The sequence below is a fragment of the Diceros bicornis genome, chromosome 35 (genome assembly GCF_020826845.1).
Source record: "Diceros bicornis minor isolate mBicDic1 chromosome 35, mDicBic1.mat.cur, whole genome shotgun sequence".
Taxonomy (NCBI): Eukaryota; Metazoa; Chordata; class Mammalia; order Perissodactyla; family Rhinocerotidae; genus Diceros; species Diceros bicornis.
In genome coordinates, this window is record NC_080774.1 from 27,927,413 (window position 1) to 27,939,268 (window position 11,856).

At 56.6% G+C, this 11,856-nt stretch overlaps 1 protein-coding gene across 1 annotated transcript; it reads right to left on the minus strand.

Annotated features, from left to right (window-relative positions):
* Positions 1–4,908: 4,908 nt before the first annotated feature.
* LOC131398389 (cationic amino acid transporter 4-like) lies at positions 4,909–8,034 on the minus strand. Its single transcript, XM_058531891.1, has 4 exons — positions 7,050–8,034; positions 6,012–6,586; positions 5,646–5,754; positions 4,909–5,546 (listed from the first exon to the last, which is right to left on the minus strand). The coding sequence occupies exons 1-4, from the start codon at positions 8,029–8,031 to the stop codon at positions 5,389–5,391; spliced, it is 1,824 nt and encodes a 607-aa protein (XP_058387874.1). The 5' UTR covers positions 8,032–8,034; the 3' UTR covers positions 4,909–5,388.
* Positions 8,035–11,856: the final 3,822 nt, after the last annotated feature.

Here is an 11,856-nt window from a genome sequence, read left to right on the forward strand (position 1 = left end):
AGATGGTGGCCACCAAGTCCCTGTAGATCCTGACCACTGCCACACCCCTGCCCTCTGCCCAGCCCTCCCCTCCCCTTCCCTGGTGTGCATCCCCCCAAATGTGCAGAGCTGTCACACACAGCACACAGGTGGCAGGCCACCCATCTCCACAGCCACCCTGCTTTTGTCCCAGGCAGAGCTCACCACCTGCTCCCCTGGCCCCCAGCCTTGTGTGCAGTGAGGGGTCCAGTCCCCGCCAGCCTGGGTGGGAGCCCGGCCCAATTTGGCTCGGGATCTTCAGTGCCTAGAAGCAGGAGGCTCTTGGAAAATTGTGGTTGAGCAAATGAGAGTGAATATGAGAAGAAAATTTGCCTCAAAGATTTGGATGTGGGGGCCGGCCCCATGGCTTAGGGGTTGAGTGCGCGCGCTCCTCTACTGGCAGCCCAGGTTCGGATCCCGGGCGCGTACCGACGCACCGCTTCTCCGGCCATGCTGAGGCTGCATCCCACATACAGCAACTAGAAGGATGTGCAACTATGACATACAACTATCTACTGGGGCTTTGGGGGAAAAATAAATAAATAAGAAAAAAATTAAAAAAAAAAAAAAAGAAGTGGACGTGGGCTCAGAAATGGCAGAAACCCAGCCAGCTTCCCGCCTGTGCCTCAACTTGCCTCACTGGAGGCGTTTTCCTGGGGCACAGCATTGATGACTGGATGGGCCAGGACCCCTTCTCTCACAGACCCGACTGCCAGCTTCTGGCCTCTCCCACTGAGGGAGCCAAGCAGGGGCCCACCCTGACCCTTGCCTTCCAGGGAGAGATCATGCTCTTCTTGTGAGCAATTTCCTTGTGACACCAGAACAAGTTCAGGGCGGATGCCCAGAGGTAAGGCAGCCTGGGAGCCTCCCCGTGGGTCCTTGTTCCTCTACCAGCCCTGGGTCACCAGCAATTCCCCACTTCTCCTTCCCAGGTGACTGAGGGCTCAGTATGTGCTGCTGTGTCCCAGGCACTGAGCTAAACCTTTTCGTGAATCATTTCATTCAGTCTCCCAAACATCCTGCCTGGCAGGAAGTACTGCAGTCCCCATTTAAGATGAGAGGACTGAGGCCCAGCCAGGTTGAGTCACTGACCCAAGGCCTCCCAGCCCCACCTGGGGACTCTGCACTTCTGAGCAGCGTGCTTCTGGAGCCTTCCGCTGTTGCTCTTCATGAGGTATCCAGGCCCTGCCCCATGATGGTCCCTTCTCTGGACAGTCTCCAGGTTGTCAGTGTAACCCCCAGAACTGGGCACAATGCCCAGGTGGGCTCTAATAGCAAGAGCCAAGCTGGAAGATCACCTCCCTTCTCTATGCCCAGGCTCTGTTAATGTATCCCAGGGCAGCTCCATTTTCTGTGGGCAAACACAGCACACTCCTTGTGCTGAGTGCAGGGTCACCCATGATCTCTGGGTATTTTTCACCACAACTGAGATCAAGCCAGAGTACCCCACCCTCTTCTGGCCCAATCATGCAGAAATGCAGACTCTGCCCCAAATCTCACCTTTTCCTCTCGCCTGGGGGCGTCCCAGGGATCCAGTGTCTGTCCCAGAGTGCACTTGCTCTCCTCCCAGCTGTGGATTCGTTTCCAATTTTCTTACTCCATAAAATACACATAACATGAAATTTACCATCTTAACCATTTTCACGTGTACAGTTCCCCAGTTGTGGATTTTGTCTGGATAGTTGTGACCTGGGAAATAGCCCTGGAAGCCTCCCTCCATGGTGACATCTTTCTTTAACTGAACCCAACATGGCTCGTTTGCTGGGCTGGAGGGTCACCGTACGGCTCCTGTCCCTAGTCCTGGTCGTTGGTCCCACCACAGTTGCTGGAGAGCACATGTCCCTGGTTGGCCCCATCCACAGACGAGGTGAGGCACGTGCACAGAGGATGTGCTGACTTTCGGAAACACACACGATGTCCCCCCCTTTCTGAATGCTCCAAGACGTCTAGTTGATATTCGGTTTGTAGACTGTCCTGAAGTTGTTCTGTGGCTACAGTTCTGTGTTTTCTGGAATCCACGCGGTTCCTCTTTGCCCACAGCCGGGCTTCTGGCCCTTTCCTCAAAGCTGCCGGGACTGGGTAATTCATCAGACCTGACACCCTGGCTTCCTGAGAATAGCAGAGTTCCTGCCAGCTCCTCTCAGGGTCTGGTCGTATGGTCCCTCCCAGCACATGCTCTGTGCTCCTTGTAGTGTCACAGCCTCCAGCAAACACCTTCCGAGCCTCCCCCAGAGCAGGCTTGCAGAACTCCACCCTCCCCACCTCCCGGAGCTCCTGCACACACAGCCCGGCCAGGGTGGCAGGGCCTGTGATGGGATGGAAGCTGCAGCTGGGAGACCCAGGGAGGCATGTCAGCCAACCCGGGGCCTCAGGAAGGGTTTCCTGCAGGATGGAAGGCTGAGTGGGATCTAGAGGATGTCCAGGCAGAGGGGCTGTGTGGGCAAAGGCCCCAACTGTGTGAGAGGAGGCACCACCAGGGTTCCCTGCTGCTGAGTGGGGTGGAGCCTAGATTTGGACTGGGGCAGGGAGGGGGTAGCCCCAGATCACAGGGGCCTGGGAGCCCCTCTAAGGAGCTGAATTGGAGAAGGCAGAGGGGGGAGCCTCCCATGGGCTCAGGGGAGGGGTGCTCGATAGTCTGTCATTGGGATGGGCCACTCGGGCTGCTGGAGGGAGCTGGATGAGGGCAGAGGTGGGGCCCCGTGGTGGTCACCATGGGGTCTGGTCGGAGGAGATGGTGACCCAGCCAGGGTGGAGACTCAGGACATAGGTAGGGACAGGGAAGCAGAGCAGGTAGCCCCACACTGTCCTCTGTCCCCTTCTCACAGTCCCATCCCCCTACAAAGTCCCACCCTCTCATTAGGCTTCTCAGAGTCCCAAGCCCTTCCTGCCCCGCTGTTGCTGCGTTCCTCCTGCTGCCCCTGAGCCCGGGGCCCTGGACAGCGGCGTCCACCCTCCGCCTGGCAGAACCATATCCGTGTGAGTACCTGACCCTTGAGGGTGCTTACTCTCCGGGGTCAGGGACTCCCAGAAAGCTTGCCAACGTCCCCTCCTGGCTGATGCCCAGAACTCTGTGACCGTGTGCAAGCACTAATGTCCCTGTTTCACAGCAGAACAAGCTGGGAATGGGCTGGCCTGTGGTCCCTTGGTCAGTGTGTGGGGTCCCACTTCCCTACAGGCCTCTCTCAGGAGGGTCCCTCCCTTTGTCTGCCACACCGAGCACCTCCACCCTGGCATGAACTTACCCTCCCAGAGTCCCTCCACCTTCCCTCTTCTGTCATCTGAGTTGGACCAGAGGAGCTGGGCCTCAAGGAGTCACTTCTGCCCCCACCGGGGACAGAACTATCAAGAGGGCAGGAGTCTTGCTCTTTCTTGGGATACAGCACTGCACCCCGATCTGGCTGAGGCTGCTCACCCTCCCCCCTCTGACCACCTCCTTTTATTTGCACCCCCCAGCTTTCCCATGTGCCCCCAAACTCAGGGAACCCTGGGGGCTAACAGGAGGAGGTGCGTGTCCCTGCAGACTGCAGGGCTGGGTCACAGAAGGGAGACACCTCCTGGGCCTGGACAACTCTTCTCTCACCACCTCACCACCCTCCACCCCACTGTGAACCGCTGGGCTGACGAGGACTGTCCTGAGGGGAGACGGGGATGCACAGCCACGGTAACTGTGGGCCTGTCTTCCAGCGCCTCCACTGGGAGGGGGGTTCCGGGGGCCATGCTGGGACCCTGGATGGCTCCCGCTTGCAGGCCCTGTGGTGCCTCTGCACCTCTTCTTTCTGCCAACAGCCCCCTGCCCACTCCCTTCCCAGGCCCTGTGGAGACTTGAGGACCTAGAGTTTGTCTTGTGTTTTCAAGGCATAAAAATAGGCCAGTGTGTAGAGTTCAATGGGACCCACAGGACCTGTGAGATCCGGGGCTGATGCCCCATGGAGAGTGACACTGTGCCCGTGTAAGTGTCCCCGACACCCAGGGCAGGTCCCAGGACCAACAGAGCCTGCCCCTGACCTCCCCCACCTGCAGGAAGCCCCTACTGGTCCAGGCTGAGAACTCCACGCTGTTCATCAAAAACACCGTCACCTTCAGCAAGTTCAACTTCTCCAGGTCAGCATGGCGTGTCCTGGCTGTCCCAGATCCTCCTTGTCCCCTGCCTGACTGGACCCCCTCACCCCACCACCTCTCACATCCAATGCCTTGGAGACCTGGGACGCCATCTTTTTCAAGTGCTGCCACGGTGACCCAGGCTTCAGCCTCTACTGCCCTGTTTTCCACATCAGGGACCTCGTGGCTGCGGCTGGAGGGGGTCTGTGAGGATCTGGTGTTGCTGGTGGCTCCATAGGGGAAAGGGTTCTGGGAGGGCTCAGGGAGAGGGTCCATGCCTGCGTGCTAGTGGAGCAGTAATTCATTGTGTGCAGGGCGGGGCTGTGGGCATCTGTGCAGGCTGGGATTGTGACCTGGATGCCAGGGGCTCTGGCTGCGGCCCCACGACTCCTTCCAGCTGCAGGAGAGGAGCTACGACTGCTGGCAGCCCTGAGCCTGGAACCAGCTGTGCCTCAGTCTGCATGTGGGTGTGCACCCCCAGGGGAGCCGTGTGGGCAGGAGGGCTTGTGCCTGAGAGATGCATGTACCCGGGCAAGTGGGCCTCTGCATCCCGGGGCAGGCCTCAGGCACATGCCCTGCTTTCCGGGAACCTTGGGAAAGCGAAGGAAGCTTGGAGCTCCACTGCCCTTTCCAGGCAGCCTCGTTGGGGTCCAAGCTCTGCCCTCAGGATCAGCCCCCATGGGAGGAAGCCTGACCCTACCCTGTCAGGAACCTCTCTGTACTGCTGTGTGTACCTCCCTTCTGAGCTCGGCAGAGGGCACTGGCTTGAGGGCATGACCCTGGGACCCAGGCCTGGCCGTGTCCCTGACTCAGGGCTCTCTCTTCCCTGGCTGAACCTCCCTTACAGAACCTTGGCGCCTTTGCCTTGGATTGGGGAAAATCACCTGGTTCCCGGGGGCAGGTGAAGACTCAGTGCTACAAAGAATGCCAGGTGGACACAGCAACAGGCCATGTAGCTGGCCCAGCAGTTATTATTGTGGCTCCCTGGGGCTGCGGGCCTCTTCCCTGCCCGCCCTTCTCCACCTGCCCAGGTAGCTAGAGCTGGTCATAAACTGGAAGGCGCTGGGCAGAGTCCACCACACCAGCACTGGCCACGGCCCACTCCCAAGGACTCAAAACGTGGCCCCTGGCTTAAGGTCCTAAAGTCCTTCTGGCATGGGCAGGGGTGCAAACCTGACCTGCTCTGGATAGTATGTGCTGCCAGCCCCTCCAGCCCCCTGAGGAAGTAGGGGAGGGTGGTATGGCCCCCAGCAGTCCTCATGCTCTGGTGGTCTACTCTGCGTGTCCGGGTTTCTGGGCCAGTGCCTGGCTGGGGGTCTGCAGGGCCTGCACCGTCTCCTCCAGGCTGCCGCGTGGGGCAGTCAACCCCGGCCGCTCCCGCTGGTTCTCCTTGCTGTGCCGGATGCCGTAGCCAAAATACACCAGGAGTCCTGCAAGGGGGACACAAGTCTGAGGGGCAGGTCCTAGCCCTGCTCCCTGCTTGCCCTCCTCCTGCAGCTACCCAGGGTCCCAGCCTGGCCCCCACTCACCGACCAGCAACCAGATGGAAAAGCCCAGCCAGGTCAGGTGGCTCAGGTGCAGCATGAGGAAGATGTTGAGAAGGATGCTCAGGGCTGGAGTCAGGGGCACCAGGGGAACCTGAGGGGACAAGGGCAGGGCTGGGCTGGCTGTGGGACGGTCTGCTGGCCCAGGGCCTGATTTTTTGGGAGTCCACAGAGCCTTTCTCCGCCTCTGGAGATTCTGGAGACAAGGGCCCACTAGCCATGCAGAAAGAGGGGGATGGGGTACAGGCCTCCCCCTCCCCGTGAGCCCTGGTGTATTCTGCCACGGCAGAGGAGGGAGGGGTGAGGGGAGCTGGCTGGGCTGAGAGTGATGGGTGCTGCTGGAGGAAGTACCTGGAAGGTGTCCTGCCGGCGCTGTTGCTGGTGGGCCCCCAGGACGAGGAGACTGAGCAGAAACATGACGGAGCTGAGCAGGAGCAGCAGGGTGTGGCCCCAGAGCGGGAGGTGCAGGGCCGAGTCCCCGAAGACCAGCACACAGTCCAGAGTGATGGCTGAGGCCACCAGGACACGGAGTGCCCAAGCCACGGCAGCTCCAGGCCGGCACCCACCCAGGAAGCCGAGGTAGGGCCTCAGGGCTGGTCGCAGCTGCCCGGGCTCAGGGGCTGAGGCCTGCTCTGTGCCCAGGGAACTGGATGGAGGGGCCTTTTGGAAGCGTAGCACGATAATGCTGGTGGCCATGAAGGTGTAGGCCAGCAGTGCACCGAAGGACAGGACCTGGACCAGTGCCTTGAAGTCCAGCAGCAGAGCCAGGAAAGCCATGAGGACCCCGAACACCAGGATGCCCACCACGGGCACCTGTGTCCTGGGGTACACGTGGGCAAACACCTGGAAGAAGAGCCCGTCGGCGGCCATGGCACAGACGGTGCGTGACGGGTAAAGTAGGTCGCCGATCAGGACAGTGGTCGTGGCTGTGGCAGAGGGTGGGAGACTGGTCAGCATGGTGGACAGGCCCACCAGGGGCCGCTCTGTGGACCAGGGCAGGGCTGGCTCCTTGCGAACAAGGGCATGAGTTTGGTCTCTCAGAGTGAGCCTGAGTGTATGTGGGGTGCTGGATTGTTCCCCCTCACCACCCAGGAATGGACAGCTCTGTTTAGTTGACAGGACCACTGGACAATCTGATGAGGGCTGAGTCCCTCTGCCAGGAAAGGATCTGGAAGCACATGCCCAGAGCTGGCATTCTATGTACAACTGGGAGGGGCGGTGAGCAGTTCTCTCCCAACAAGCCTGGGTGGAGAGTCTAATCATTAGCCCCTTCCTGGGCCCATGATGCAACTGCGAACACAGGCCCAGATGGAGATGTCCTCCCTGGGAGGCTTAGGGCAGGGCCCCACCGCCCTGTCCCCTCCCACCTTGCCCAGAAGGGCCCCTTACCACAGATGAAGCCAGCCACCACGATGAAGCCTGCCCAGCTATAGCCCCGCTGGTAGAAGGCATCAGCAAGTGCCCAATCACGGTGCAGGCTGTGCCAGGGGACCATGAGGGTGAGCACAGTGGAGATGAGGATGTAGGCACCAGCCACCAGGCCAACCGAGATGACAATGGCCATAGGCACAGCTCGCTTTGGGTTCCGGGCCTCCTCGCTGGATCTAATAATGTCACTAAAGCCCACAAAGCCGTAGAAGCAGGTGGCAGCACCAGCCATGATTCCAGAGAAGCCCAAGGGTGCAAAGCCGCCCTCCTCAGCACCCCAGTTGTGCGGGCGGGCCAGGACAAACCCCAGGATGATGATGAAGAGGATGACAACCAGGCTGATGGCGGAGAAGGTGCGGTTGAGCCAGTAGGTGACGCGGGCTCCACACAAGACGATTGTTGAGGTCAAAAGTGTGATAGCAGCAGCCAAGAAGTCTGGGTATTGGGCCAGGAAGGGCACCTGCCAGATGCCCACATGCGCCACAGTGAAGCTACGGATGCGGTAGCTGAAGATGGTGTCCAGGTAGCCGCTCCAGGCGCGAGCCACAGCAGCACCACCGATGAGGCACCGGAGGAGCGTGTTCCAGCCAATGAGGAAGGCCCACAGCTCGCCCATGGACATGTAGGTGAACAGGTAGGCAGAGCTTTTGCTGCGCACACTTGCCCCAAGCTCTGCATAGCATAGGGCTGCCAGCAGGGAGGCCACGGCAGCCACGCTGAAGGACACGAGCACCGCAGGGCCAGCCATGTCCTTGGCCACGGTGCCCGTGAGGACGTACAGGCCGAAGCCCACCATGTTACCCACACCCAGCAAGGTCAGGTCCAGCGTGGTCAGGTGGCGCCGCAGCGACGTCTCCCTGGTGGTCTCCTCCACTGTCTTCAGTCGGTTCAGCTTCTGGCAGAAGTGCACCAGGCTCTCAGTGCTGGGCAGCCCCCGGGCCATGGTGGGCAAGCCAGCTGCCAGCACCTACAAGGGTGAGAGGGAGTGACAAGCTGCCCAGCTGGGTGCTGACCAGCCATCAATCATTGCTCTGATCCTGCCCTGGGGCCCCAAGCCTTGAACCACTGGCCAGCTGGAGGGCTGGATGAGGCAGGGGTCAGGGCCCATGAGCAGAGTGGGCAGGAAGTCACAGGGAAGCATGGAGATCCCTTTGGCCTCCCTCCCAGGCAAGCGAGGGGCCCTGGTGGAGCTGGACCTGAGTGGGTTTGGGAGAGGCCCTGAGAGTGGGAAAGGGGCAGCCCTGGGGATCCCAGCTAGGAACCTCTCCAGTGGTCTGGGATCCCAGAAGAGAATGGAAACCCGAGGCTTCCCAGCAGCTGGGTCAGAACTCCAGGACCAGGAACAGGAGTGTTCTGGCAGAGGCGGCCACCTGGCTCCAGACAGCAGTGTTCATCACCCTCCTCCCTGTTCCACCAAACTAGTGTATCAGCGCACGCTGCCAGGAGTGGGGGGCGCCCTGGGCCCTGCGCCTGAAGCCAAGGCCCCAGAGTACAACAGGCCACCACCACACCACTGACGCATCTACTGCTGTGCCCCTGTCCCCAGTTCCCGAGCCTTCACCTCTCCTCTGGCCTGAGTCTGTCCCCACAGGAGTTGCTGGGACTCACTTTCTGTCACCATGGCTGCCACCGCTCTGTGCCCACCCCCACCCCTGGGAACATATCCAGAACTGGGCACCACCTCCAGGTCCCACAGGCACTCAGCCCGCCCTACCCACACCTCATGCCCTCGAAACCAAAGCTCACCGGGTTCTAGGGAAGCCCTATTACTGTGCCTGGTTCACAGATGAGGAAGCCCAGGCCACCACGTAAGTGACTAGCCCAGGTCACTGAGGTGGCATTGAGAGGCTCATGAAGGTTAAAGCCCAGGTCTGGGAGGGGTATGGAGCCCACCCGCTTTCCGATACTGAAGACACCCTCCTTGATCCCTCATCCCAACACATGTACTCTACCACCTGGACACCATCCAGGCCCCTCAACAGTGGGAGGTGTGGGGGCTGCAGGAGTCAGGGGAGACTGGTACGAGGAGGGTATGAATCTGGCTGAGAGGCCCTGGGCAGTCCCTGACCTCCCAGCACAATGGGATGGCAGGAAGCCACCCTCATCCACTGATGAGGGAGTGCCCAGCTTTGGGGAGTGTTCTGTGAATGGGCAGAACTCATGCTGGCTGTTCTGAGCTTTTAGCTACAGAGCGTGTCCTGAAAGGGGGCAAGCAGACTCCTGGGGACGACTACAGCCCTCTAGCTTAGGACACCCCTAGGGCCCCTCAGACACCAATGGCAGCCCCCTCCTAGCCCAGGAGCACCTGTCAAGCCTGGAGGACCCTGGGGGACCCTAACAGCAGCTCCCCACTTGTGGATATCCATGAGAGTATCATGGACTGAGCACCTACTCCATGCCAGTCCCCGCATCACGGGAGACACATCACATGTCTCATCACATGACCATCACAAACCCTCCCCCTCAGACTTATTTACTCCGGGGGCTGAGGGGTCTTTGTCCTTCTGCTTCTCCTACTTCTGTGAAAGTCGAAAGGTTGGTGTCACAGGGTGTGAACTTGTTCACAGCAAAATGATGACCATCTATCAAAGCAAAGCAAAACCAACACAGACATCCTCTTGCCCCAGAACTTTCTCCACGTTTTCAGGGTTATTTGTGGTTTGTGGACTAGGATTTTAGGTGCACTTGCAGGCTGTCTCCCTCAGTGGGAAGATGACAGGATGGTGGACTCCCAGACATGATGGTGCCACTTAGAACACTCTGCCTTAGCTTGCCCCCTTGCTCCCTTCTGGTATTTGGCTGATATTGTCTTGAGGAACTTCTCAGATGGGCTCCCACTTCCTGCAGGGAGGATGTCTCCCTTACCTCGCTCCTGTGGGGCCTGAACATAACTGAGCAGGTGTTCTTGTTCTTAAATGCCTTCAGAAAAAAAACAGAAAAATGCATTTCCAACCAATAGGCTTGGGCAGTTTTGTAACAGGAGCTCCCCCAAGGCCTTACCGATGACCGCGTGAGAGCTGGTTTCAGAGCACTGACTTGTTATCTACCCAGAGAGGGGCTCTCACCACATCCCCTTTCCCAGGCACCAACATCCAAGCATGGTTCACACAGTGAAGTGTAAAATTCCAGGGACGTGTCTGGGCAAAGTGCTGGACCCCACTGAGCAAGGCAGTTACACAGAGCAACACCAGGAAGATGTAGTGAAGAGAAAGCACCAAAAAGTACAAGAAGAAGAGAGAACATTCCCACCTCATCCTACAAAGCCAGGATCACCCTGACACCAAACCCAACAAAGACATCACAAGAAAAGTAAACTACAGACCAATATCTCTCATGAATATAGATGCAGAATTGCTCAACTGAATACTAGCAAATAGAATCCAGCAACATATAAAAAGGACCAAGTGGGACCTATCCCAGGAATGCAAGATTGATTTAACATATGAAAATCAATCAATGTAATATGTCATACTAATAGAATAAAGGACAAAACCACATAATCGTCTCAACAGACACAGAAAAAGACAGTCAACAAACCTGGAATAGAAAGGTCGCCCTCAAACTGATAAAGACCATCTAAGATAAACCCTTGGCTACTGTACTCAATGGTGAGAGACTGAAAGCTTTCCTATTGATCAGGAACAACATCAGGATGTCCTCTCTCACTACTTGTACTCAACATTTTACTGGAGGCTCTGGCCATGGCAATTAGGTGAGAACGTGAAATAAGACGAATCCAGATTGGAAAGGAAGAAGTAAAAATCTCTAGCTACAGATGACATGATCTTATGTAGAGAAAATCATGAGAAATCCACACACAACACATTAGAACTAATAAGCAAGTTCAGTGAAGGTGCAGGACACAAGATCAACATACAAAAATCAATTGTATTTCTATACACTAGCAATGAACTTTCCAGAAATGAAATTAAAATGATTCTGCTTACATAGCATCAAAAAGAATAAATTTATGTATGAATACACTTAGAATGAATTTAACAAAAGAAATACAGACCTGTGCACTGAAAACCACTAAACATCATTGAAAAATATTAAAGAAGACTTAATAAGTCGAAAGACATCCCACGTTCATGGGCTGGAAAACTTAATGTTGTCAAGATAGCAATACCCCCCAAATTGGTCTGCAGATTCAGTCCAATCCCTATCAAAATCCTAATTGCCTATTTTGCAGAAATTATCAAGTTGATTCTAAAATTTATATGGAGATGCAAGGGACACAAGACAGTCAAAACAATCTTGACAAAGAACAAAGTTGAAGGACTTACATGTTCTGATTTCTAAATTGACTACAAAGCTACAGGGATCAAGACAGTGTTACTGACCTAAGGATAGACATATGGATCAGTGAAATAGAATTGAGAGTCCAAAACTACTGGCAATTAATTTTTAAAAATTTATGGCCAATTCAGTTTTTAAAAATAGACTTTATTTTTTAGAACAGTTTTAGGTCCACAACAAAATAGATCAGGAGAGAGTGTTCCCATATCTCCCAGCCCCTACACATGCACAGCCTCCTCCACTATCAACATCCCCACCAGATTGGTACATTTGTTATAACTGATGAACCTACCTTGACACATCATTATCACCTCAAGTCCATAGTCTACATTAGGGCTCACTCTTGGTGTTGCACATGCCATGGGTTATGACAAATGTATAGTGACATATATACACAGTTACAGTGTGCCCTAAAATTCATCCCTGCTTTGCCTACTCATCCCTCCCTCCTCACTAAACCCTGGGAACC

Coding starts and splice junctions, on each gene's coding strand:
- LOC131398389 (XM_058531891.1), bottom strand. CDS start 8,031: ATGGCCCGGGGGCTGCCCAGCACTGAGAGCCTGGTGCACTTCTGCCAG. Junction 6,587..7,049: donor GGTGGCTGGCTTCATCTGTG/GTAAGGGGCCCT, acceptor CCTCTGCCACAG/CCACGACCACTGTCCTGATC. Junction 5,547..5,645: donor TTCCATCTGGTTGCTGGTCG/GTGAGTGGGGGC, acceptor TCCCCCTTGCAG/GACTCCTGGTGTATTTTGGC.